At 47.3% G+C, this 25,969-nt stretch overlaps 1 protein-coding gene and 1 non-coding gene across 2 annotated transcripts; both read left to right on the forward strand.

The window, feature by feature from the left end:
- The first annotated feature begins 3,834 nt into the window (after positions 1-3,834).
- Sh3bgr (SH3 domain binding glutamate rich protein) lies at positions 3,835-25,654 on the forward strand. Its single transcript, XM_051191955.1, has 8 exons — positions 3,835-3,965; positions 8,687-8,872; positions 15,209-15,289; positions 18,157-18,228; positions 18,795-18,866; positions 22,455-22,493; positions 22,964-23,072; positions 25,296-25,654. The coding sequence occupies exons 1-7, from the start codon at positions 3,921-3,923 to the stop codon at positions 23,039-23,041; spliced, it is 573 nt and encodes a 190-aa protein (XP_051047912.1). The 5' UTR covers positions 3,835-3,920; the 3' UTR covers positions 23,042-23,072; positions 25,296-25,654.
- On the forward strand, positions 16,938-17,045 carry LOC127227578 (U6 spliceosomal RNA). Its single transcript, XR_007834997.1, has one exon. It is a non-coding gene; the product is annotated as a U6 spliceosomal RNA (small nuclear RNA).
- Positions 25,655-25,969: the final 315 nt, after the last annotated feature.

Genomic DNA, 25,969 nt, shown 5'->3' on the forward strand with positions numbered 1-25,969 from the left:
AAAGAAACTCCCTTTTATGCCAGGCACCCATCTTGGTGCTCACTAGCTGTTTGTCTCTGACTCCAGTCCCTGTAAGATAAGTGCCCAGTAACCCTGACTCACTGACACCCCCAACCAAAAAGTGTGCAGCCATGACCACTTGTAATGGTATAACTAATTGCTTTTTGGCTTCTGTAACCCTGCAGACATTCAGGGACTTTTGAGGTTGCCTTGACTACCTGATCTTGGCAGAACAAATAGCCTTCGGTTGGTTGTGCAGCTACTCAAGGCTTTTGCCTTTCGAAATTCTTCCCTCACTCCCCTTTGCGTGGAAATCTCAACTTTGGCTCCAAGACGGTTGTCCTGGTAGCAGTAATTAATAAATCTTTTAATTATAATTGGATTGATTCTGTGGTCCTTTCCCAGTGGTCAGGAACTCTATAACACCGTGACCGCAACCAAGGCACCCTTCCCAGTGGCACACTTCCTCCAACAAGGCCATACCTCCTGATAGCGACGCTGCCTACAGCCCTACGGGGAGCCATCATTTTCATTCAAACCATCACAGTCATGAAAAAGAGCACAAACATGGCAGAACTTCACTTGTAAGTCATCACTCAAGTGGGAGCTAAGGTAGGGTCTTCTAGATCAAAGGAGGGGCGAACGCACAATACCCAGAGCAGCTATCCCTTCAGCCAGCATCATTCCCTCCGCGGGCCTTGCAGATGGCAGTTGGAGGGGACGCCGTTATTGGACACATGTTTTATTCTCTGAGCAGGGGTGTGTGTTCTCCACAGAACACGAGAATGCAGCCACAGTTTACAATTCTAATGTGCACAGCCATTAGAAAATACGCCTAGCTTTAGTACAACCATCCTCAGTGGGGGTGGGGGAGAAATAGAATGTTCATTTAACGGGCTTTAAGATATAAAAAGTGTTTTTGCGTGTAAGAAAAATAGCTTATAAACAGTGCAAGATATTTTGAAAACAAAATTGTAACACGGATAATAAGAACCCATTGACAGAGTTCTTACCTCTACCAAGGCTAAGACCGGGTGTGTGTGTGTGTGTGTGTGTGTGTGTGTGTGTGTGTGTGTGTGTGATCCTATCCTCAGAGTGACTGCAATGCTGTCCAGATCTCAGACAGCTCCCACAGTCTGTTCCTCTCTAGTGCTGGGATTAACTTCATGTCTTCCCAAGTGCTGGCATCAAGGGTGTGAGCTCTGTTTCTCTTCTAGAGAGACTCATTCTCATGTAGCCCTGGGTGGCTTTGAACTCACAGAGATCCATCTGCCTCTGTCTTCTCAGAGCTGGGGTTAAAGGTGTGGCCACCACTGTGTGTCCTCTATGGTTAACTAGTAGCTTAGCTCTGCACTCTGATCTTCAGGCAAACTTCATTAGATCATAAACAAAATATCACTACCAAAATAATAATCGGTTTTAATCTTCAGAGGCCTTAAAATAAAAAAAAAAATAGTTGAGAGACAAGTTCGCAGAGGGTGCTTCTATCTACATGGAGGACCTAATTTTGGGAATTGTTAACTTTGCATGTTCAAGTCTAAGCTCATTTTTTGTTTTGTTTTGTTTGTTTTTCGAGACAGGGTTTCTCTGTGGCTTTGGAACCTGTCCTGGATCTTGCTCTGTAGATCAGGCTGGCCTCGAACTCACAGGGATCCACCTGCCTCTGCTGGGATCAAAGGCGTGCGCCACCAAAGCCTGGCTTCATTTAAAATTTCAAGCTTTATTCTTTGACAATCTCATATGTGTATATAAAATATCTTGATTATATCCACCCTTCTCCCCCTAGGACTTCCCATCACATAATCCTCCCACTTTATGATTATTTATTTACTTAACCCTCTGAATACAGTTAGTACTCAGTGTGGAATCATGCGAGAGCACACGGGGAATCTTCTAGTGCCCACACTCATAAAGAAATGGCTTTGCTAGCAGCCACGCATTGCCAATAGCTTCTTAGCTAAGGATTGGGTCTCAGGAGCACATCCCCTCTCCAAGCTGGGACTTTTAACTGGTTTGATCCTGTGCAGTCTTTACGTGGGTGACCACAGCTGCTGTGAGTTCATGAGCTGGACAGCCATGTTCATGCCCAGAGGACATTTCAGAGCCCTCCTCTCCAACCTCTGACTCTCACATTCTTCCCTCTCCTCCTCCTTTCATGTTCCCAGAGTCTTGGCAAGAGGGTTGATATAAATAAATGTCTTGTCTGTGACTGAACCCTTCCAGTTGCTTGTTTTCAATACTTTTTAATGGTAATGTGTCTCTGATTTAACCACTGAAATAAGCTTATATATGACAGGAAAGAGTGGGGTGAGCAAGCACTGGCAACTAAATAAGAGGGTGGGGAGGAGGGTGGGGAGGAGGAGGGTGGGGAGGAGGAGGGTAGGGAATGATAATCTACAGATGTATGAAGTAGCCTTATGAAACCTCATTTTGTAACCTAATTAAAAATAAAACCATCAAAAGAGTTTGAACATTAGTGAGCGGTGCGGCTCCTTGAAGCCTCGGGACAGTAAAGGAAAACCTCAGTACTGGACACGGGTTACCTCCCTACGAGTCAGACAGACCCCAGAGGCTCCCCAACCAACACGGGCTATTGCCGTCGCTCTTGCTGCTCACTAGAAATAGCTGGTGAGACCCCGTTACTAAAGTCAGCACACACCTTGGTTAAAGAGAAATCAGTCTTGAGCTGACCATGAAACTCTACATTCTGCTTCTGGCTACTTCCATAGTCCTGGAAGGTGCTGTTCAGGGTGCTGCTGGCAGAAAAGACATCAGCCCACCCAGCGCTGGGCCCTTCGTGCTACAATACAAACATGCCAGGCAAGACTGTCCATCGGGGCAGCCCTGCCCTCCTGATTGGATTTGAGACCTGCCCCACAGGAAGGAGTACAAATCCGTGCCTCCGGAAGTCACCGGCCCTAGGGGAGAAATTACTGATGTTGTTTCTCTAGATGGTCTTGTTGTCACTCTGTCTTCTAAACTGCATATACTTTTCCTTCCGCTATGAGGTTCCGGGGGGTAGGGGTGTAGGGGTGAAGCTCAGGTAGATCGTCAGGCTTGGAGGCAAGTGACTTCAGCCCAGTGAGCCATCACGTGAAACCCATCAAGAGAGTCTGGGCTCGTACCGTCTGTGCTTCTTTACTAGTTTTGTATTCAGATTTTTGTTTTTAAAAATGCTATTCAAACCACCTGTGTAAATAAGACGCGCTGGAGCTTGCTATAAACATCCCCATACCCCCCCCAAACCACCTTTAAAATAGGGATGATAATTTGCTAGTTGCGGTCACCCGGGCGGCCGCGGCTATTTCTCTGCCTCCGAAGGCGTCAGTGAATTTTTACAGCGCCAGACAGCTGGTAGAGAAACAGGCCACTCATAAAGGGATCTCTGTCGTGTGACAGCTCACTGGATTAAAAATAATAAAATAATAATAACCTTGTAGAAAACTTAAACAGGAGCTGCTCTTTAAGTGGCCACTGCGGCCGGCCGTTTGTCCAGAGCCCTCCTGGACAAGGCGGCTTTTTCTGGACTTTTCCCTAGGCTGCCCCCTCTTTGCCACAGCCCCCGGGTTCCCCCAGGCTCCGCCTCCCCTGCACCAGGCATCTCTCCATAAGTCTGCGATTGGTGCGCTCTCGAGCTCCATCCTGGCCTTTTAGGGACTGTTGTCCGGCCTTTAAAAGTGGTAAGGGAAAGGGTCCAGCGGCCGCTTTTATCAGCCAATCATTTCCCTGACATCCCAGACGCAGGGGAAACCCAGGATGCGTCCCAGTTGCTCCGTCGCCTCTGGGTTGGAGGGCAGGGCTGGGAGCCGACCAGGCACCGGCTCCCCAGGAGAGCGAGCGAGCGAGCGTCACCTCGGGGTTTGTCTAGTGACTTCCCTAGCAGGGGTGTGTTAGGGGGAGTGCTCTTCCCGACTGTCGAAATGGTTATCAAAGTGTTTGTTGCCACATCTTCTGGGTCCATAGCGGTAGGTGTCTGGGGGCTCTGTGGGCTTTTCTTCCTGTGCGGACTTTTTTTTTTGTTTTTTTTTTTGTTTTTGTTTTCTTCTGGAGGAGTGGGCATGCCCAGGCTTCAGTCTTGAATTTCGTTTTTTTTTTTTTTTTTTTTTTTTGGGTGTGAGTCAACTTCACACCGCAGCGAGCATGATGAGTGTGCCCTTGGTTTTTCTCGTTTGTCTTCACGGGGCGTTTGGAAAAAGTGTGTGAAGTGTGTAATCCGGCAGGTGGGCGTAAAAGGTGCCTGGAAGGAGGAGTGTTCCAGGCTCGGTTTCAACCTGTGCTGTGTCCTGTTGGTAGTGCGGTGTGGTATTATTTACCGACCGGCCTTTTTTGAGTGCTTTACCATTCATTCTGTAAGACGCAGACTAAAAAAAAAAAAAAAAAAAAAAAAAAAAAAGACCACAGGTCGGGGAGAGCTGACTCGGATCGCCAAAATGACCTCAGGGCGTAATTCGTCCCGTATTCGGAATGGCTGGAAGCATAAACCTAGCGGGTGTGATGCTATTATTTGTGGAAAATGATGTCAGAATGACAACAGCAAACCCATCTGAGGCCACAGCTCTTAAACTCTCTCAGAGTGTGGGCCCAGTTCCATACCGTGGCTTTGCCTGGGTTTCTGGGTTTCTGGAGACTACCCATCTCCTGATTCGGGACTTTCGTTCTCTGCCTCTGTGTAGACCTACCTGCCAGAGAAGGGCAATTCAGGGACTCAGTTCTAGGAATGAATCAGAGATTGACTTCAAGCTGGAATTTAGTTTCTGCCTGGAGTGAAGTTTTGGCCAGTGTTTTAGGAGAAAGGGAGAGAGGCCGTGGGAAGAAAATAGTTTATTAATTCTGAGAGTTAGAGACCAGAGAGGGGGCTGTTTCCTTTAATAACTACTTCCTAGAGGGTCTCAGGTTGCAGCTGGAATTCCGACAGTCTCTCAGGAGAGATGTTTCCTGGTCTTGGCTAGGTACCAGCCCCAACCACAGCTTGACTCGGCCAGCACTCCCAGATCTAAACATTTAGGAGTGTTTCCAGAGAGGGCAAGCAGAAAACAAAAGAGTTTGCCAGTTCCACCCACCCATCCCCCGATGGTTTCTGTGATTCTATTCATTCTGTAGGACGTAGACTTGGAGATAACAATCCCCTAATGACCTCTGACCCAGAATAGGACAAAAAGAGGAGCTCACATCTCGAATGGAGAATTCCAAACACAGAGACTGCAAATGTAAATCTTTGGTGGCTGTTGATGACTATGGATATAAATAATATATGGATATAAATAGCAAGGGCACTTTTTGTTTTTGCAGTGATGGATTTAAAACTGGGGCCTCACACATGTGTTGTAAGCATGCTAACTTACCATTATGTTACATCCTGAGAGTGCATGTTTGGGTTTTTCAGATTGAAAATATTTTTTCAAGAACAATGACTTTGGAGTGGGTTTTATTTGTATTTCTTTTAAAGGTTGAAAAAGTAATTTATTTTATGTGCATTGGTATTTGGCTGCATGTATGTCTGAGTGTAGGAGTTAGATCCACTGGAACTTAAGTTACAGACAGCAGTGAGCTATCATGTGGGTGCTGTAAACTGCAGGCATGTGCCTGGTGACCATAGCATCCATAAGAGGCTTCAGATTCTCAGGCCTGGTTTACAGTTGGCTGTGAGCCACCATGAGGAATCCAACCCAGATGCTCTGGAAGAGCAGTTAGTGTTTTTAACCATTGAGCTGTAGCCTCAGCCTCTTCTCTGTTCTGACTGTGTGGTTGTTTATATTCTTTAGACAACAGGGATTAAACCCACAGACTTCTTTGTTTTGTTTATGGTCCTGCATTCTAGAAGCCTGGCAGTCTGTTTTGGCCTTGGAGATTCTGGAGGGTCTCCCTTCTCTCAGGGTCTCAGAGTTGCTGAGTTAATTGTGACTCCTTAGGCAAATGTTTCAGTGCAGCTTGTAACTCTGTAACCTTGGAGGAGGTATTTCTCCTTCCTGAGCCTCGATTTCCTTGTCTGTAAAATGAGGATAAGAATAGTGTTCACCTCATAGCTGGGTCATGAGGACTCCTGAGGCACCACACTCGGGTGCCCAGCACCGTGCCAGGGCCTGACTTGTAAAGTTTTGTGTAGTCATCGCAGCTGTTCATGTAAGTTGCCATTCTAATTCTTATTAGCCACCATTAACTGATATTAATGAGCATTGTAGTTGTCATCATTATTAGTTACTGTGATTATTGGCAACTGGTTTTAGTAGCTCTAGGGCTACGATCATTATGTATTAGAAGAACTGTCTAAAGTCAAGGAGGCAGAAGGGCACCTTAGACTGAACTGAGAAATCACCACCCCACATCTGTGCCGCCGAGTGTTCAGGAATGGGGAGTTTCACCCAACAGCTCCTTGGCAGGAAAACTGTGCAAGGGCTACTCACGTTCCTACTACACGTGTGTCGGGTGGTCTCCGAGGTCACATGTTCAGGAGATAGATGAATTCTGGCCCAACAGAAAAATAGCCAGCGATCTCTTTGATAGGAACTGAATACATGCTATGCATCAGCCCCATTGTAGCAATTACATTCAAAGATCTGGGCCACGTTGTACCATGCTCGAGAGGATTTTGGCCTAAGGGGACACGGGAAGCAGGAAAGGGTGTCTTCGCCCCCTTCCTTTCTAGAAGGCTGCCGCTTCTAGAAGAGGAGAGAGGATAGTCTTTACTGTTTCCAAGGCGTTCATTCCCTGCCGTGACAACCCTTATGACAGACAATGGGGACTTCCAGCTCTCTGAGTCCCTTCTCCCACTAGACTGACGGTGTAAATGTGACAGGAAAAACGGGACTCTTGTGCGCATGTGCGCACGTGTGTTTGTGATCATGTGTGTGCATATATGCATGCATTGGCACACACACGCAGAGACCAGTGGAGGACGTCCTGTTCTATCATTACCAGCCTTAGTCGCTTGAGACGGGGTCTCTCACTGAGCTGGGAGCGAGTCCAGCAGCCTACAAGCCCCAGGAGCCATCCTTTCTCTGCTCCCCACAGATTGTGGGTACATGGATGCGTGTGGCCACACCCTGCTTTTTTATTCCCGTTCAGGGATCTGAACTTCTGCTTGTGCAGCAAACACTCATCCATTGAGCTCTCTCTCCCTCCAGCACCCCCCATCCAACCCCCAAAAAGAAAAAAAAATTTTTTTGATCCTGGTGTCAGTCTTGGGAAACCTACCAATTCATTGCAAACTTGTTAACGTCCGCCCCTGGCTCCACCCACCAATGGGCGTGGTCAGTGCTACAGAAGGAGACAAAGTGAATATCCCACTACAAGTAGCAATGAGAGCATGTATCTGGCAAACCAGGCATGGTAGCACACTTGTAATCCCAGCACTCAGGAGGCCAAAGCAGGAAGAGCATGCGGTTTTTTTTTTTTTTTTTTTTTTTTTTTTTTCCGGTCAGCCTGGGCTACATAGCTCGGACTGTGGTGAGACCCTGTCCCCAAGCAATACCCCAAGAGTGAAATCCCCACATGCTGGCATGGCCAGCCTAACTGGGAGAGAATGGTATGTGCTGGCTGCTCAGCGTGTGCAGGCGCTCGGCTACCACACAGAATACATGGCCACACATGGTCCCGCCGCGTTGTCGCCAACACCCCAGAGGAAGGTGTCTCTGTGTCTGCTTTGCAGACGAGGGAATCAGAGTCCCGAGCCCTTGCCTGAGAGCAGCACCGTTGGAGCTAGGACATAAGCCCATCTGGCAGGCTTCACGCTACAGTATGGTGACGTCACTTGGAAAGTCTCCTCACTGTATCAGACAATAAAGGAGAGGTGTCAAGTAAAGGGCTTTGGGAGGTGTGGCTGTGGATTCTCAGTCACGCTGGAGTGGCCAACAGTGACTGGTTGACCTCAGGACAGAGACAACGTTTAAACGACACAGGATAGGGAAAGAGTTCTAGCCTCCACCGAGGTCCCCAAGGCTCCAAACAGTGACCCAGCCCCCAGGGATCTCCAGGTCCTGCAGACCTATCCCTCAGGACAGACAGCCAGTGTGGCCTGTGGAAGCAGCAGGGCCTTTGATGTCTCAGCGGGACTCGGGGAAGATGTGAGGTCTTGAGGAGATCTGCTGGGGTGCCTCGAGGACCACTCTCCCTCTCCCGGTCAGGAAGGGGAGGAGCCCTCTGTGGCTGTGTGCATGGGGGTCAGCTCAGGAGGCTACCTGGAGACGAGCAGCCCTTTGGGAGGAAGGCCCAGTCAGAGTACTTGAGCAAGGTCCCACCAGGGGGAGGATAAGATAGGTACCCACCTGCCCCCTCCTTCCCGCTCTGAGCTTGACTCTAGGACCCTTTCTTCTCTCGAGCTCCCAGGCCAGGCCTCCCCATCTTGTTCCAGACAGTCCAAGGAGATTGTTTTAAGTGGTGTTTGGTGAGTCCAAGGGCAAACGTTTCTTCTGTTTCCTTGGTGGGGGGGCAGGTGCTGGGAACAGCGCTTAGCATAGTGTCAGGAACTTACTTGTGCCAGGACCCTTTGCCCCTCTGTTGGTCCTGTCTAACAGAAGGGCGTGGCTTGATTGTTCCCTTTGTTTTGATGCTGCACACAATTGTTTGTGCTGTGTAGTTCAGCTGAAAGGAAATGACTGAAGTGTAATCGTGTCAGCAAAGCAGGATTCAAAAGCAGCCGTAACACAGCATTATAACGCAGTAATGATTATCTTCCTCTGCCCTTCACCAGATAAGGAAGAAACAGCAAGAAGTCGTGGGCTTTTTGGAAGCCAATAAGATAGACTTTAAGGAACTGGACATAGCTGGGGATGAAGACAACCGGAAGTGGATGAGAGAGAACGTTCCCGGGGAAAAGAAGCCTCAGAACGGGATTCCTCTGCCTCCTCAGATCTTCAACGAAGAGCAATATTGCGGGGTGAGTATTCATCGTTCTTTTGCGCATTTATCATAATTAATTAATGTATGTGGTTTGCATGTGTGTGTGTACCTTCCATGCGTGTGTGTGTGTGAGAGAGAGAGAGAGAGAAAGAGAGAGAGAGAGTGTGTGTATATGTAGGCCAGAGGTTGACACTGGGTGTCTTCTTCAATCACCTTCTACGTTGTTTTTTGAGGCAGGGTCTCTCACTGGACCCGGAGCTCATTGATTCAGCTAAGCTGGCTGAGTTGTGTGAGTCAGCCCCTCCCTGTCCCCTGTCCAGCATGAACAGACATGAGCTGCTGTGCTCTGCTTCTAACATGGGTGCTGGGGACCTGAACTCAGCACCCCGTGGTTGCAAGGCAGGCACTTTATCCACTGACCCATCTGGTCATTCCCTGTTTGCCAGAAATTGTTTAAGGCAGATTGTTTTTTGAGACGCCGTTTGAGATCGTTCACACATGCCAGGTCACGATCTCTTTCTTCTATCCATCCAACATTTAAGAGTGAGAAGTTGGTGGAGCAAGCTGTACAACGATTCAGCAGATCTGGGGGCATTTTAGGTTCTGTATTTTGAAGGATAGAAATAATTTGTTTACACAAAATCTGCACTTTTGGTAGAAAGGGATGGATTTTACTTAGCCTTGGGAAGTGCATACTCAGTGATAAATTCTTTTATTTATTTATTATTTTACATGTGGATCCCAGTTCCCTCTCCCTCCCTCCCTCCCTTCCACCCTCCTTTCTTCTCCCTACCTTTCTTTCCCTCCTGCCCATGCCCCCTGATCCCCTCTCTCGTCCCATTCCCCCCACCCCCACTCCACAGGGAGGGTTGTGCCTTCCAGGAATGGTGAACAAAATCTATCAAGTCATTTGGAGTAGAGTCTAGGCCCTCCCCACTGTCTCTAAGCTAAGGGAGTATCCCTCCATGGGGAATGTGCTCCTGAAGTCCTTTTGTGCACCAGGGATGCATCCTGGTTCCACCATCAGAGGTCCCTTAGACTGCCCAGGCCTTGTAACTGCGATCCATGTTCAGGGAGTCTGAGTCAGTCCCATGCTGGATTCCCAGCTATCAGTCTGGGAGCCCATTAGCTCCTTCTTGTTCAGGTCAGCTGTCTGTGTGGGTCTCTGTAGCCTGGTCTTGTCTTCCATCTCTGCATCTGGATTCCAATTCGGCTCAGTGTTTAGCTGTGGGTTTCTGCTTCTGTTTCCATCAGGTACTAGATGAGGGCTCCATGGTGGTAGATAAGTCAGTCATCAATCTCATTATCAGGGAAGGGTATTTATGGTAGATAAATTCTTAAAAATTGACTAGCAGACGGGCAGTCCTCATGCCAAAAACAGGGTGAATTTGTTCAAACTCACCCAGTTAGTTTAAATGTGTTCTGAGCATTTGATGACAATGGCAATTTTCATTTATATTTAATTTTTTAAATCACCTTTATTTTGTGTGTGTGTGTATATGTGTGTGTGTGTGTGTGTGTGTGTACGTGTGTGTGTGTGTACGCGTATGGCTGTGTGCAAGCCATGGCATATGGGTGTGGAGGTCAGACGAAATTTTTGGGAGTCAGTTCTCTCCTTCCCCATGGGTTCTGGGGATTAAGCTCTTATTGTCGTACATGTCAGACTTTACACGCTGAGACAGTGCGCTGGCCTGACACCCTCATTTGAAGGACTTCAGAGTTTATTTCAACATAAAGCCGCCTTCCACAGACTTTACAGGTTCTGCATAAGAAAGCAGATTGCTGAAAGGAACCATTAAAGAACAAAAACAAGCCCGTGGACTTTTGCTATGAGAAGTGGGCATACATACAGCGGGTCCTTCCTCCTATGGGGGAAGAGGGTGCTGTCAAGCAGAGGGAATTGTCCCGGGTGCGCTGCGTCTGGGATCTGGGCCCAGGTGCGGGATATGTGGTCACATCTGTGCTCCTGCCTTGGAGAGCTGTCTGTCCTCTCCATCTGCGTTAACCAGACACAGGCTGACCCCTGCTGTTGAATGCCTCAGTCTCACTAGATCCCACCCACAAGAATTCATTCACCAGTCACCTGGCTCAGCGCTGGGAACCAAGATCATACAAGCACACAGCCCAACATACTCACCACATGGTCTTGTGTGTGTGGTGTGTGTGTTCTTGTGTAGGCGTGGCTGCATGCCAGAGGACAGTCTTGGGTTTTGTTTCTCAAGCACTGTCCATCTTGCTTGTTTGAGATGGGAGTCTCTTACTGACACGGGACTTGCCCAGGCTGGACAGTAGGTGCTAGGATCCACCTGTGTTTGCCTCTGTGGTACTGAGGTCCTGGGTTTCTTTTAAATGGGCTCTGGGGATGGAACTTGTGGCCCCAGGCTTGCAAGGCAAGCCCGTCATTGATTGGTCATTGTCTCCAGACTCACTGTCTGCTCTTCTGCACAATAGCTTTTGGGCTCTCATTTGAAGTATGAATTGTTGCTCCTAAGGGACTTAGGTTGCCTGCCTGCAGCTGCACTAATGGACTGCCACACGCTCTGTGGCTTAAAAATATCAGATATTTATGCTTTCACAGGCCACGATCATACTGGTGCATGTTGGGGCCTTCTGGAAATTCTTAAAGAGAGCCTGTTCCATTTTCTCTCCCCCTAGTTTCTCAGGTTTGCCAGCAGTCCTTGGTTTGTAGAAGTATTCCAGATGTGGCTGGCCTCTGGGATCCTCCCTGCGTACACACAGAGCCTCCACAGGGCCTTCCTGTAAGGATGGAAGTCACTGGAAAAGACTCTATGGTCTTATCACAGCCACTATAGCTGCAAATACCTTACTTCCAAATAAGGTCGCTTTCTGGGGTTCCAGGTGGACAAGGGCTTGTGGGAGAGGCGCGGGACTGCAGGAATTTGCAAGGCTAGATTAGCTTCTTGAGAGGCTTACTAAAAAAAAGCCTGGTGGGTGAGAGTGCTCTCAGCCTGATGTGGTCAGTACATGATATGGGGGAGCTTTTACTTGGGGCCTCCCAGAGCGGAGAAAGGCTTTCTTCTGTGAAGAGAGCCCTCCATCCAGTGAGGTGGCTCAGTGGGCAAATGGATGTTGTTGGTTTTCCTCTTTGCTCTTTTGGGGGCCTGCAACCCAGCTCCCAAAATAATTACACACAGAGACTTAACTCTTTATTTTTTATTATTATTTTATTTAATTTTATATAAAAGTCCAATTAAATGAAAACAAACATTTATAGACAATATTTGGGAATTTGGGCGTCGTTCTTTCCAAACTACTTCCTGCTGGTAAGGGGCGCTGTCATGGGGGATTCGAAGAAGATGCAGAAATCCTGGCTGTAGTCTGTAGGGCTGCTTTGTCCAGCTGTTTTGAAAGTAGGATCACCTGGTACTCTGTTTCAGGCGGTCTGGCGTGATCAAACCACATTAGTCTGGAAGGAATCCACATCTTTTCATTTTCTGTGGAAACAAAAATAGAAATCCTTTTCCCCAGTAACTTGTCCTTCAACTTAAATTTTGGAGTCAAAGCATTTTTTTTAATTTAATTTATTATTTTACATGTCGATCCCAGTTCCCTGTCCCTCGCTCCCGACTTAACTCTTTCTTATGGATGCCTGGCCTTAGCCTGGCTTATCTCTAGCCAGATTTCCTTCACTTAAATTATCCCATCTACCTTTTGCCTCTGGGCTTTTCCCTTTTCTTACTTCTGTATATCTTATTGTTGCGCTTACTCCGCGGCTGGCTGCGTGGCCGTGTGGCTGGCCGCTAGTGTTGTCTTCTCCTTGTTCTGTTGTGCCTCTTTGATCTCTCCTGCCCACAGATTTCTCCATCTTTTCATTCTCTCTGCCTGCCAGCCCTGCCTATCCTTTCTCCTGCCTCTCTATTGGCCGTTTGGCTCTTTATTAGGCCAATCAGGTGTTTCGGACAGGGAAAAATAACACAGCTTTACAGAGCTAAACAAATGCAACATTAAAAAAAATGCAACACATCTTTGCATCCTTAAACAAATGTAACACATCTTAAATTAATATTCCACAACAAAGCACCCCTGCCAAGCCTGATGACCTGAGCCCTGTCTCTGCACCCCGTATGGTTGGAAGAGGACTCCCAGGAGCTGTCTGCTGACCTCCATACATGCACGGTGGCATGCTCACCTCCCACAGTAATATATGAAATCAAAATAATAAAAGATGAGAGAATCCATTCTCCACTCCACTCCCACAAAGAGAAGGCTAATGCAGGAGACGGTTATGGTGGCGAGGAATTTTGTTTTTTCTGCAATAGATCCTTTAAAATAAGATAAAATTTACTTACTTTTACTTTTGAAATTTATCTCTCTGTGTGTGCTTGCACCCATGCACCCGTCTGTGCACATGTGTGTATGCACAAAGTACCTTCAGGGGCCAGGAGAGGGCTTCAGACCCTCTGGAGCTGGAATTGCAGGTGGTGTGATCCATCTGATGAGGCTGCTGGGGACTGAATTCAAGTCTTCTGCAAACACTCTCAACCACGGGGCCATCTCTCCAGCACACCAGTGCCTTTCAATACGAGAGAAGTTAGAGAAACCCATACTTGCACACACTGAAAGATGAAATGATTTCACAGGGTCTTCACGGTTATCTACAGTCCTCCTAGCTGAGCTAGCTCCACGCGCCCATCTGGGAGGTCACGGGGGCTTTCTCTCAGAAGGGCTCTGTCCTTGGCCTAATTCTCTGCTACTGTGTGTGAATTTTTAGCCATGTTTAAGCCAAGGGCCCGGTGGATTTATTTTGCCCTGGCCTCAAAGTATAAAGTAGGTGCTCCTGCTTGGAGGCAGCCAGTGTCGGTAACTTCTTGTTTGAAACGTTCTGTGTGTATTTGTAGCCTCTAAATATAGGAGCAAGGGCCGGGGCCAGAGCAATCTCACTATATAACCTCTTCTATTAATATATTTTAGGAAACCATTTGTCCACTCGGCTTCATGAAACCCTTGGAGATGCCAGGGTGGCTGGGGAGGTGGCTCTGCAATTAAAATCTCTGTTTGTTCTTGCAGAGCTACCTACTTGGTAGCTTCAACCAGCTGTTAACTGCAGTCCCAGGGGATCTGATAGCCTCTTCTGGGCCCTGCAGACACCAGGCGTGTACACAGTGTACAGACAGACATGCAGGCAAAACACTCATGAAATAAAAATAAAATGGCATAAACTGGCTAGTTTCATGTCAGCTCGACACAGGCTAGAGTCATTTGGGAAGAGAGAACCTCAATTAAGAAAATGCCCCGCCAGATTGGCAAATGCCCCACCAGATTGGCCTATGGGCAAACCTGTGATGCATTTTCTCGACTGTTTTAAGTGGGTCCAGCCTGCGGTGTGTGGTGCCTCCCCAGGCAGGTGGTCCTGGGTGCTGTAAAGCAGGGCTGAGCAAGCCATGGAGAAAAAGCCATGGCATCAGCTCCTGCCTCCAGGTTCTGCCCTGTTTGAGTTCCTTGTCCTGACTTCCCTCTAATAGATTGAAAGCACAAGCTGAAATAGACCCTTTCCTCCCCAAGTAGTTTCCAGTTATGGTGCTTCATCACGGCAAGAGAAACTCTAAGATGCTGTCGCCGTGTCCTTCCCCATGTTTGGAATAAAAACGTGGCCATTCAGGTGGTCTCACTGGTTCATGTGGTCAGCCCCGTCCTGAGCCCTATGGCAGCAGCAGGTGTGGGGGCAGGGCAAGCAGTATCTGTCTCTGCACCAGGACGCGCGAGCTCCGGGTGTCTGGGAGTCCTGTGCATCTGCTGTGTAGAGCAGATGAAGCTGTCCAGCCGAGAGCCATGGCAGGCGGTATCAGAGAAAGACAACACCAGGTGGGCAGCCAGGCACAGTCAAGGCCAGGTTGGCCGCCCAGGAGGGAATTCCTGCCGGAAGTAGCAGGCATGTCTGCCAATGACAAGCTGAATCGGGCTGGGGTAACTGCCTAGGCTTGGGCACAACCGAAGAAGAGTCAGTCACTGGCATGAGTCGTTAATCTAGATGTGGATGTCCCTGGTATTCAGGAAAGTGGGGGAGGACAGACTGCAAATGTGGGGAAAAGGCTTCTCTACATCTTGTCATTACAGGCTCTGTGTACCTGTCCCTAATCACCCCCTGCCCTCCAGCAATCTTTCCTCAGTTCTCTCTCTCTCTCTCTCTCTCTCTCTCTCTCTCTCTCTCTCTCTCTGTTCCTTTGCTTTGTTTCATAGCTTTACAGCTTAGTTATCAGTTAACAAAGCAAGCCAAGAGGATGTTTTACATTTGATGACTGACAGATAAGGGGGCTGGGTTCACTATATATATATATATATATATATATATATATATATATATCCAGCTGCCAAGTGCATAACGGTTTAAAGTATTCTCTTTCTTTGCTTCAAGGATTTTGACTCTTTCTTCTCTGCAAAAGAAGAAAATATTATTTATTCATTCCTTGGCTTGGCTCCCCCTCCAGGGTCAAAGGTAAGCTTGAACGCCCAGTATGGGTCCAGTACAGGCTATCATAAAAGATGACAGGAACTGGCAATCACTGGTGCTCGTCAGTGGTGCTCTAAGCCAACACGTGGTTTTTTTTTTTTTTTTTAAAAAAAAAGATTCATAGAATGCATCATGAATTTACATGTCACCCTTCTATGGGGCTCTGCTTTTCTCTATACCATTTCAGTGTGTGTGTGTCTTCATTGAGGAATTATATGCAGAGATACAATACAAAGGTTTCAACCAGATAATTTTTCAGTTATGATTTTATAATATTTAAGAAACATGAAGGCACTCAGGAGGCAGAGGCAGGTGGATGTCTGAGTTTAAGGCTGGCCTGGTCTACAGAGAGAGTCCCCAAGGCAGCCAGGGCTACACAGAGAAATCCTTTGTCAAGAAAACAGCAACAACAAAAAACAAAACAACCCCCCCAAAAAAAACAAACAAATGAAACATGAAGGCTAAGGGTGACTCTGAGGGGCCAGCTCAGTGTGATCAGCTAGGAGGAGGCCCTGGGTTCAGTTCTGAGCATTGGAGAAAAGAATAGGAAAGGGTGGGAAAGGTGTAGATCATTGTGTTGAGTTACACAAGTCCGTCCATGCACGAGGCCCAAAAATGTACCCAGCTACTTGTGTGACTGTGAAGTTACATTGTCACAACTGACTTCTCATCTAGTCCTGAACGCATACTCTGTATCTGCCCTCAGTCTAGTGATTTCTACTTAACATGGATTTGCTTTTTTGTTCTGATAAGAAGGGGACAGAAAGTGAGCTCTAGAATCAAGCACAGTATAGCTTTCATCAGTGTTTCTCTTTAGTGTTGACTCCTTTTTGTGTCTAACCAATGCATCTCCTCTTTGACTGTGTGTATAACCAATGCATTTCCTCTTTGACTATGTATAACCAATGCATCTCTTCTTTGACTATGTCTAACCAATGCATCTCTTCTTTGACTATGTGTAACCAATGCATCTCTTCTTTGACTATGTCTAACCAATGCATCTCCTCTTTGACTGTATATAACCAGTGCATGCTGACAAAGCTCAGCCATGAATATGGAGTTCTAGGTAGAGATGGGCTTCACCCTCTTCACTGACCACTGCATTCCTTACTCTGACTTCCAGAATAGACTGTGAACTGGAAGTGTGAGCCAAATAAACCCTTTCCTCTCCAACTTGCCTTTTGGTGTTTCCTCACAGCAATAGAAACCCTAACTAGGAAAATTGGAAGTTGGGCAACTCTGTAAACCCCCAAAGGTAATCCCCAGTGACTACTCGCTTCACCAAGGCTCCACCCTCTAAAGGTATCATAACCTCAGAGCCACCAACAGAGGACCACGTGTTCACACACAGGAGCCTATGGGGGGACATTTCTCATACAGACCACCACATGGACATTGACTTTAAACTCTAAAAATCGTATTCAGGACTGAGCCTAGAGCTCATTTATGCCAGGCAAATATTCTGTTATGAGCTATAACCCCAGCCCCAACCTGTTATTTTACATCATATATAAAATTAAATCATAGATGGATTAGAAGGCTATATTTTAATAACAAAGAAGGTACAGAACTATTAATATATTCTATAGAAAAAAAAATTAAGATAAATCTGTCTTCACAAAAAGCTAAACCCGTGCTTACTTGGGCAGCACAAATACTAAGATTGGAACGATACAGAGATGCTTAGCATGGCCCCCCGGGCAAGGATGTCACACAAATTGGTGAAGTGTTCCAAGGTCAGCTGGGCTACATAGTGAGACCCTTCTCAAAAACCCATCCAAAACCTTTAGAAATAACTCAAGGAAAATGGTCAAGGTACAAACGAAATTGTCTGAAAAGACAATGCAAGTGATTAAAAGTATGCATGCCCTTTCTTTCTAGTAACCAAAGAGATGTGAGGACAGACAGAACTCTATTTCCACAAACACACTCATACTCATTCAAAAGCACAACTGTGTCAGTTGGTCACGAGGCTAAAGAAAAGGAGGATGTTCATGTATTACAGAGGAATATCACACCTTTAGAAAGGAAGCCTGATAAAAATATCCCCACCATTTTAATTTTCCATACTACACTGTTAGCCATAGAGTCAGAGACACGGGAACATGTTGACGATCCATCAACGAGAATATATTTGAATAAATTATCATGCGCTTAATATTAAACAAAATGGATTAGGATGGTTTTACTTCACCTGGATAAATATTACGCTAAAAAGTCGTGAGGCATAGCATGCCTTTGTTTTTGTTTCAAAGCCCACAAAAACAGGAAAGTAACAAATTCACTCAATAGCTAGTACGTAGCAGAATGACGCTTACATAGCAAATATTGAAGACTAATTGTCATACGAGGATGGCAACAGAGGGTGTGTTTGGAAAGTGTTTGTCATGAAGATAGCCTGATGTTTTACAAAGTGTGTGTGTGGGCATTTCATTCATTACGATCATCATGTGGGGGCTCTGATGTGGCTCTGTCCCGAGCTTGTGTTATGATGCTGTCTGCTTTCAGGCTCTTAAAATTATCTTAATTTTATTTTAAGTGTATGGGTGTTTTGCCTGCATATATGTCTGTGCATTATGGACACGCCTGGTGCCCGCAGAGTCCAGAAGAGGGCGCCGGATCCCCGGAATTGGCATGATGGATGCCTGTGAGCTGCCGTGTCCTCTGCAAGAGCAGCTCCTAACCACTGAGCCTTCTCCCCAGCCACAGCTTTTATACTCTTGCTACTGCAGTGCGGGTGGCAATGACTTCATCTGTAGGTGGGGCCCACTGTTGCAGTGAGTGAGGTGAACCCTGAATGAGAGTCATTGTCCCGAAGAGAATTTTCAAGTGTTTTCAACTATTTGGTGTAGGCGACAAAGTCTGAGGAAGCGTCCTCCCTTCCCAATGGAGATGTGGCGGGAGATGCAGAAGGCGCTGCAGAGGTAAGGGCAGTTGCTGCCAGCGTCCTCAGGGTGGCGGCACGGGCATAACATTTCTTCTTCTTTTTTTTTTTTTTTTTTGTCTATCTATGTCTCTCTCTCTGGGTATCTATCATCTATTCACTTACCTATATATCATCTATCAATACTTACCATTTCTCTGTATCATCTGTCTTCCATCTACCTATTATCTATACTATATCTCTCCATATACCTATTATCAATTATTATCAGTCATGCCTTTTATCTACTTTCCGTCCACCCGTCCCTTTACCTGTCTACCTTGTTCATTTATATTCATCCGTCTACGCATCTGTCACCCTTCACTCAGTAGTTTATGGCTGCAGCGTGCAGGCAGTCTGTTAGAGCTTTTGGGGAGCTTGTGTCAGCATCTAAATGACCGCGCCTAGAGGAGGTGTCTGTTAGCTTCACTCACCTGACGTGGCTGAAGTGGGAAAAGCCACACAGCAGGTGTGGCCAGCTGTTCCCTTGGGAGCTTCCTTCGGCTGGGGGTGGGGTGGAGGGGGTGGTGAGGAAGGTCAGTGGTTCTGAGTTTCTTTCCTAAACAGGGGGCAGAGAAGGCCGAAGGAGGCCCGGAAAGTGAGGCGTACAAAGAGGACAGCGACTCCCAAGAGAAGAATGTGAGTGTTTGCTCAGCTCACAATGGTTTTGCCTCACCTGTCAACCACTGAACTCCTGTAAGGTGCTGAGCTCACAGCTTCGAGAAAGAAAGTGGGTGCTGATGAGAGCATAGCTGGAGGGAACCAGCTGCTGTCATTCCTGTTTTAACTGCTGTGGACCAGGTGCTGAGGGGGCCAGAGGGAGGACCCTCAACCGGGCGTGGTGGGAAGCAGTCCGTGATGGGCACATTCGTGTTCTTGCTCGGACACGGGCCCTCATTCCTTGACTTGAGAGATGAATAACTCCTTGTGAGCCTCCTGGGGGAAAAGGGCCAGGGCATTCGAGTGTTAGCAGAGCAAGCTCCAGGACAGCAAGGGCTACACTGAAAAACCCTGCCTTAAAAAAAAAAAAAAAAAAAAAAAAAAATATATATATATATATATATATATATATATATGTGTGTGTGTGTGTGTGTGTGTACACACACACACACACACACACACACACACTTCAAAGTGCCCCATCAGGGTAGGACTTTGCCTTCCCATTCGCTCCCTCCTAATCACTGGGGTTCTACTGCCCGGCATAGGGCAGTAGCTCAATTGACCCATAAAACTGAATATATTTATCAAATACCACTCCTGCTTCCAATCCTTCCTAAGCTGAGGTCCAATATATTAATTTCAAAAGCTTTCCAACATAAGCTCACAGGGCTAGACAAAAATCTCAACGAGGCAGCTGTTAAAAGGCCAACCACGCACATTGCCTGGACTCAATGTTATGGTTAGAAAATTAAATACATAGACAATAGCGTTATAAAGAGAGCAGTGGGTGCTGGGCCAATGACGTCAGGTGACAGGTGCTCACAGGACTGCAGACAGGGCGCGAACCGGCGCCGAAAGTGTCTTCTGATTGGTCAATAGCCCGGCAGGGATATAGGTGGGACTATCAGGCCAGGAGAAGGTTGGGGACAGGAAGGCAGAGAGAGAGGCCATGAGGACACGCCATGGAGAGACCAGGAAGATAGGACACACCACGTGTTCTCTGGTAAGATAAAGCCATGTGGAAATACATAGATTAGTAGTTATGGGTGAATAACTAAGAGAGAGCTAGCCAGCAAGAAGCCCTAGCCATCGGCCAACAGTTTATAAATCAATACAAGCCTTTGTGTGTTCACCTGGGGCTAACCGTCTGTGGCGCTGGGCTGGAAAGAAACTCCAGCGGCACAATGCAGCTCTCCGTAGGAGCCACCAGGAGCAGACATGGGGACCGAGACATCTTAGACCCTTCACGGCAGCTGCTTCTGTTGGGAACTTAGCCAAGATTTGGGCCACTGGCATGGCACAGGACATAACCACGGGCAGGTGTCAGTGGTGACGAGTGTCAGACATGGGTGTCGACGATGCTGCTGAGGCCTGCCAGTGCGGTCTGAGAGGACAGCTAGCCCTAGAACTGGCAGGAGAGAGAACTGGCCGTGTCCCCTGCGTCTTGGGCCCGAAAGCTTTTTTCATCCACGATGGCCTTGACAGAGGTCACTTTTGTGAGGAGCACCGCCACGGTGGTGAGATTTCAACCATGTGTCACCAAAGCCCAGGGCTTTGAGATTTTCAGACGAAGAGCACCAGCAGGCAACAAGCACGACTCAAAACAATTTGGCCTTTTCTTCCTGTAAGAAAACTTTACCTTGACGAGAGCCAACGCACACACATGTGCCAGTTGTAAAAATTCTCATAATGTTCGAACTGAAACTCTCCCATAGGGAGGCTAGGCCGGAGGCCTGCAGTCCACACCAACCCACAAGGCTCCTGGGCAGCCAATGCCACCCCAAGGCCTCGCCAGCCACATTCCCACCATCCCTTACGGAGTCCCCACTCACGTTACCCCTGATGCTTACATAATCTCCACATCATCTATCATCTCGCTGTCCCTGAGCATCAAATCTCTTTAGGAGCAGGTCCTGTGCACATTTCGGACTTGCTGGGACTTGTAGGTCCCCTGAACGCTGAATTCAGTGAGTTCCCTTCCCAAGGCCGCCGGGCTTCATGCCTCAAGTTCCCAGTGACACAGAGATCCACCCGCCTCAGCCTCCCCGAGCGCTGGAATTAAAGGCGTGTGCCACCACTGCCTGGCCTTAGAGGCTATTTCTAGGAGACTTCTTAGCAGGTGACTTTCTCCAGTGAGTGTGTAGTCCAGGAAATTAAGGACTTTTTAAGAATTGGTAAGGAGGGCTGGGTCCCTCTTCTGCTATTAATAGTTACCTAAGGTTGAGACCAGCGGTTACTGTAGTAAAACATCCCCCACCGTCATCCAAGCTGGCCCTGTGGTTGCCCCATTTTTAATGGCGCCTTGTTTCACTTGGATACGTAAAGTTCTTGGCTTTATGAACGCGAGACACTCTTCAGAACTGATAGCCCTATGGTGCATATAATGGCGTTTAATCTGATGACCCGAGGATAAAGAGAAAATGCAAGTTCTCTGAGAGGCAGATAGCAGGGATGTGTTTCTGCTCCCAGACACTTACTTGTGTTTATAGAATTTAGCACTTGGTTCCACCAGCAGCAGGATCCTAGAGATCCCGAAAATAAACAAGGGACAGATCACACTCACAGGGAGCACGCGGAACAGCCAGTGACGGCCGTGGGAGTGGATCTCAGGCCTGCAATTCAGCCTTCTGGGTTAGGAAACGTCTTTCCCGAAAACCTGATTTTGAGCGGCTTGCTGGGGAATCTCATAGGATTCAGTTTTGCTGAGTAAGGAGGGAGGAGGAGGGAAGCCAGATGGTAGGCAGCCGTGGGACGGGTTTCCGCCATTGTTTTAAACTATAAAGGAGATGTTTAGTAGGAACTCCAGGAGAGAGTCATCAAGGGAACAATGGCCTCTGGGGTCTCCACATGGGAAAATCTTTGATGTAGGGAACAAAGGGGATTTCTAGTTCTCATAGGTTCCTGGGGATGGGTTGGAAGAGTAGACCAGTTCCCTACCATGTGGTCCAGCCTGTGGGCTGGGAGCCAGAAGGCCAGAAGGGGTTAAATAAGAGAATAAAGTCACCCTGGAGTCTGGGCATCAGGGGGATGGACTTGTCCCAGCTGCTGGAGGGAGGGTGTGTGCAAGTCCACGATGGTGTTGCTTGCGGTTCCAACCCAAGAGAGACAGGCGATGGCCTGCTGTACCCAGGGTGGTCACATCCCTTCTCCTAAAGTGACAGTGCCTTTTAAGGTCTGTAGCCTAACAGCCATGCCAAAGCCATGAGTTTGAACGAGAGAAAACGGGGGAGGGGGACATAGGAGGAGTTGGAGAGAAGGGAAGGGGAAATGATGTAATCATCCTCTCACTGGCCTTTGACTTCCATGAGCTGTATTGTAGCTGCAGCAAAGGCCCACTTGTAAGGCTATAAAGACAGAAAAGACATTTTCATTTTGGTCAAAAAACTTAATTGCTTGCTTGCATCTCTGACGTGAATGGTGTTAGATCATCATAGCTTTGCTGTCTACACACCTTGAGGATAAGTAATGTCCTGCTCTTTCAATGAGCTTCCATTTTATTATAGTTTGTTTACTTTACAAATCCAACTTAAATCTTACTCCAGTCTTTTTTCTTTGTGGACTAAGGAGGAAGACGGAGAAGAGGGAGAGAGGAAAACAGAAGGGGTACGGTCTGCCATCTTTAGCGGCAGGTTTCATCAGCTTAGTGGAAACATCTGTTGGTGAACCAGTGTTGCTTTTGCTACATCCCTCTCGTGTGTGTGTGTGTGTTCGTGTGTACATGTGTGTGTATGTATGTGCATGAATGTGTGTGTATGTGTGTGCATGTGTGTATGTTTGTGTATGTATGTGTGTGTATGTGTGTGTGCATGTGTGTGTATGTGCATGTATGTGTGTGTGTGCATGTGTGTATGTGTGTGTATATAGTGTGTGTGTATGTATGTGTGTGTATGTGTACCTGTGTGTGTACTCATGTATGAAGGCATGTATATGTGGTGACTGAAGGTCGGTGTCAGATGTCTTCAGCTGCTCTGTCTCTTTTGTGTGACCTTATGAGTTCCCAGCTCTGGTCTGGCATCTTATTCCCATTGTGTCCTTATGCATCTCAGTAATGCTGTGATTTTTGTACAAACTAGACAGAAGAGGTAGCAGAGGAAGGAGCAGAGGGAGAGGCCGAAGCTGAGGAAGAAGCAGGAGAAGGGGAAGACTCTTAGGCCTTTCAGGCCGGCTCTTCACCTTCCCCAGGTAGGTGCACAGTTCTGGGGCTGAGCGGCTTGGTCCCTGTCGGCCTGTGTGACCTCTCACACACACCTGTGCCGACCGCTCTGGGCACCGCAGGGCTTCAGACTCCGGTGTCCAGAACTTGGCACTAGCGCATGATGGGGAAAGGAGCATGCTGACAGAGGTGGGTTAGTGTGCACACATTTCCTCCTCTACACTGTGCAGCGACAGCGGCTGCTTCCACAGGATACAAGGACAACATGTCTGCAAAGGACAGCTTGTGGCTCCCGTAGTCCTTGTGACCCAGTCTGAGGCAGAGGAGTTTTTCAGAGCTTCCTCACTGTTTTTCTGCCACAACTTTAAAGCAAAACAAAAACCAACCAAAGGAAGAAACCTGAAAAGTGTTTTAGTCTCCTTCCTGTCTATATCACACACACATACGTGTGTGTGTGTATGTGTGTGTGTGTACAGCATGGATACTCTCCCTCAACATTCTCACGGACAAGAAGCTGTTATCAAGATGGTTTAACATGGGCAGGCAGTGATGGCCCACGCCTTTAATCCCAGCACTTGGGAGGCAGAGACAAGAAGATCTCTGTGAGTTCTGAGACCAGTTTACTCTATAGAATGGGTTCCAGGACAGGCAGAGCTACACAGAGAAAGAAAAAGGGGGTTAATATGTTTCCTTGGAGTTGGTGGGAATTTCTGTCACAGTGTTATTATTTAGACAATAAAACTATTATGTTCTGTTTATGTTACAAAGTAGACGTAGGCCACAGCTTGATGCTTCCCTATGGCTTAGGTTCAGACTGTTGACACACAGACCTCTACTTTAAGGTCAGCTGTCTGTCTGTTGTTAAGGAATGACTTTGGACTCATATTTAAGGAAGAGGCAGTTTAATGAAATTTCATCTGAACAGTTGGGAAAAGAATGCAAAACTGATGGTATTTATCATCGAGCCAGCAGCCAAGCAAATGGCCACAGAGACAGAGCCTCCCGAGCACCGTGAGAATCCACCGATACTCACGCCGCTTGCAGGGTTCCTTAAAAGCGATGCAGTTTTAACCTGACGATGATAAAGATACTGAGCATGGAATGGTACAGCAGAGAGAGAAATCTTCCTATTCAGACCGTGTCCAGGCCCAATTCCAAAGCTAAATAGAAATGAAAGAACAGCATTTTGTCTGTTTCTCTGAGGGTGTAAGGTTGGGAACTCAGCACATAATAGTCTGTTAGGTACCTGGGGGTGTGTGTGTGTGGCAGAGTGAACCAGGCAGCACACTCTGCTTCACCCTTGGCAGAAGTGTGTCATGGTTGGTGGCAGGATCAGTCTCTGGGAACCACTCAGCTTCCAGAGGCAGACCTGTCCCAGTGCCTGGGGAGTTCATGCTCACTCGGTTTGAAAACTCGATCTGCTGGAGAACACAGCAGTGAACAGAACAGTGAAGACAGGCTCCTGTCCAGTTTAGAATAAGAATCCAAACTGGTGCCTGAGTCTGAGGAGCAATAGTGTACAGTATTCAGATTCTGTTTTGTTGTTGTTTATTTTGTCTTTTGCAACAGGATCTCATTCTGTCACACTCACTGGCTTGAAACTCCCCACTTAGACCAGGCTGGTCTAGAACCCACAAACTCACAGAGATCCTCCTGCTTCTGCCCACTAAATGCTGTGATTAAAGGCAGGTGCCACAATGCCCAACACAGTGTTCAGATACTGAATTCTACCTCCCCGGGCTGGAGAGATGGCTCAGTGGTAAAGAGCACTTGCTGCTCTTCCAGAGGACCCAAGTTTGGTTCCTAGGATCTACACTGCCTGAAGCTAGCTCCAAGAGACTTGACTTCCTCTTCTGGCACCCATGGACACCCTCATATGTATATGACACACACTCACGCACGTAAAAATAAATTAGTAAATAAACACTACTTCCCAGTGCTTGCCACTCAGCAGTGCCTCCTAACATAACCCTGCATTGTTGAAGTTCCCTCTTAGGGATTACTTAATTGCAGGTGTAGCTTTCCATGAACAAACGGGGGGGGGGGGAAGCTAATTAGAGCTACCTTTCTTCTACGTTAGCTCTGACAGCCAGTTCAAACCTGGCTTGTTTTTTTTGTTTTTTGTTTTTTGTTTTTTTTTTTTTTAATGAAAGAAATGTATTCTGTCTTCTCTGCCTTGGGGCTAGAATTGGTAAACTGTGGTCACGCCTTCCCAGATTGTGCTGAGTCTTCTGATGTTTCCTTTCTTTTAGGATATCTGAGCCACAAGGCCACATTTCAATTCTTTCCACTAACTTGATGAAATCTTGGGCTCGAAGCCTGCACCCTTCTCTCAGCATACCTGGGTTCACGGAGGACTTACGCACAAGGCGTACTTGGGTACGCATGTCACTGTATCCACGTGAAGCTAAATGTGAAGACTGCACACAGCTGTGCCTGCAATCCTTGGTCTTTGCTTAACGTTTGTTTCTATTGCTTAGCACAAGTAGACCTCCCATTGATTCTCTGCAAACAGGAGCTGACCGTGGTGCAGAAGGAGTAAGTGTGTTCTCTGTGTTGTACTGCTTGTTTTCAGCTTGGCTTTCAAAACAAAACACTTCCCAGAGAGCAATCATGAATAAAGAGCAATCATAAATAAAGATTGATAGCAAGAATCTATCCAGTCTTACTGTTTTTTCCCCCCTTTCCATCTGCTCACATCTATGTCTCTTTGTGGACTGGAACTTGCTCTGTCTGTTCAGACCAAGTTCTGTGTACCCGGAGATACTTTGTTGCACTAATTGGTTCAGGTTTTCAAATGGCACTGACTGGGTTGTGTCGCATCTCCTGTTGCACAAAGTGCTGTGTGCCTTGTCTGTGGAGCCTGACTGAGGTGAAACACTGCCACAGGCAGGGATGTGGCTAGGGCTAGGTGTCTGCAGCCTCA

The sequence above is a fragment of the Phodopus roborovskii genome, unplaced genomic scaffold (genome assembly GCF_943737965.1).
Source record: "Phodopus roborovskii unplaced genomic scaffold, PHOROB, whole genome shotgun sequence".
In the NCBI taxonomy this organism is placed as follows: domain Eukaryota; kingdom Metazoa; phylum Chordata; class Mammalia; order Rodentia; family Cricetidae; genus Phodopus; species Phodopus roborovskii.

What these genes read in the sequence shown, in the direction of transcription:
- Sh3bgr (XM_051191955.1), top strand. Translation starts at nt 3,921, where the DNA reads ATGGTTATCAAAGTGTTTGTTGCCACATCTTCTGGGTCCATAGCG. An exon ending in ACGAAGAGCAATATTGCGGG is followed by an intron (nt 8,873 to 15,208) that starts GTGAGTATTCAT and finishes CTTTGCTTCAAG; the next exon opens with GATTTTGACTCTTTCTTCTC. An exon ending in CTCCCCCTCCAGGGTCAAAG is followed by an intron (nt 15,290 to 18,156) that starts GTAAGCTTGAAC and finishes TATTTGGTGTAG; the next exon opens with GCGACAAAGTCTGAGGAAGC.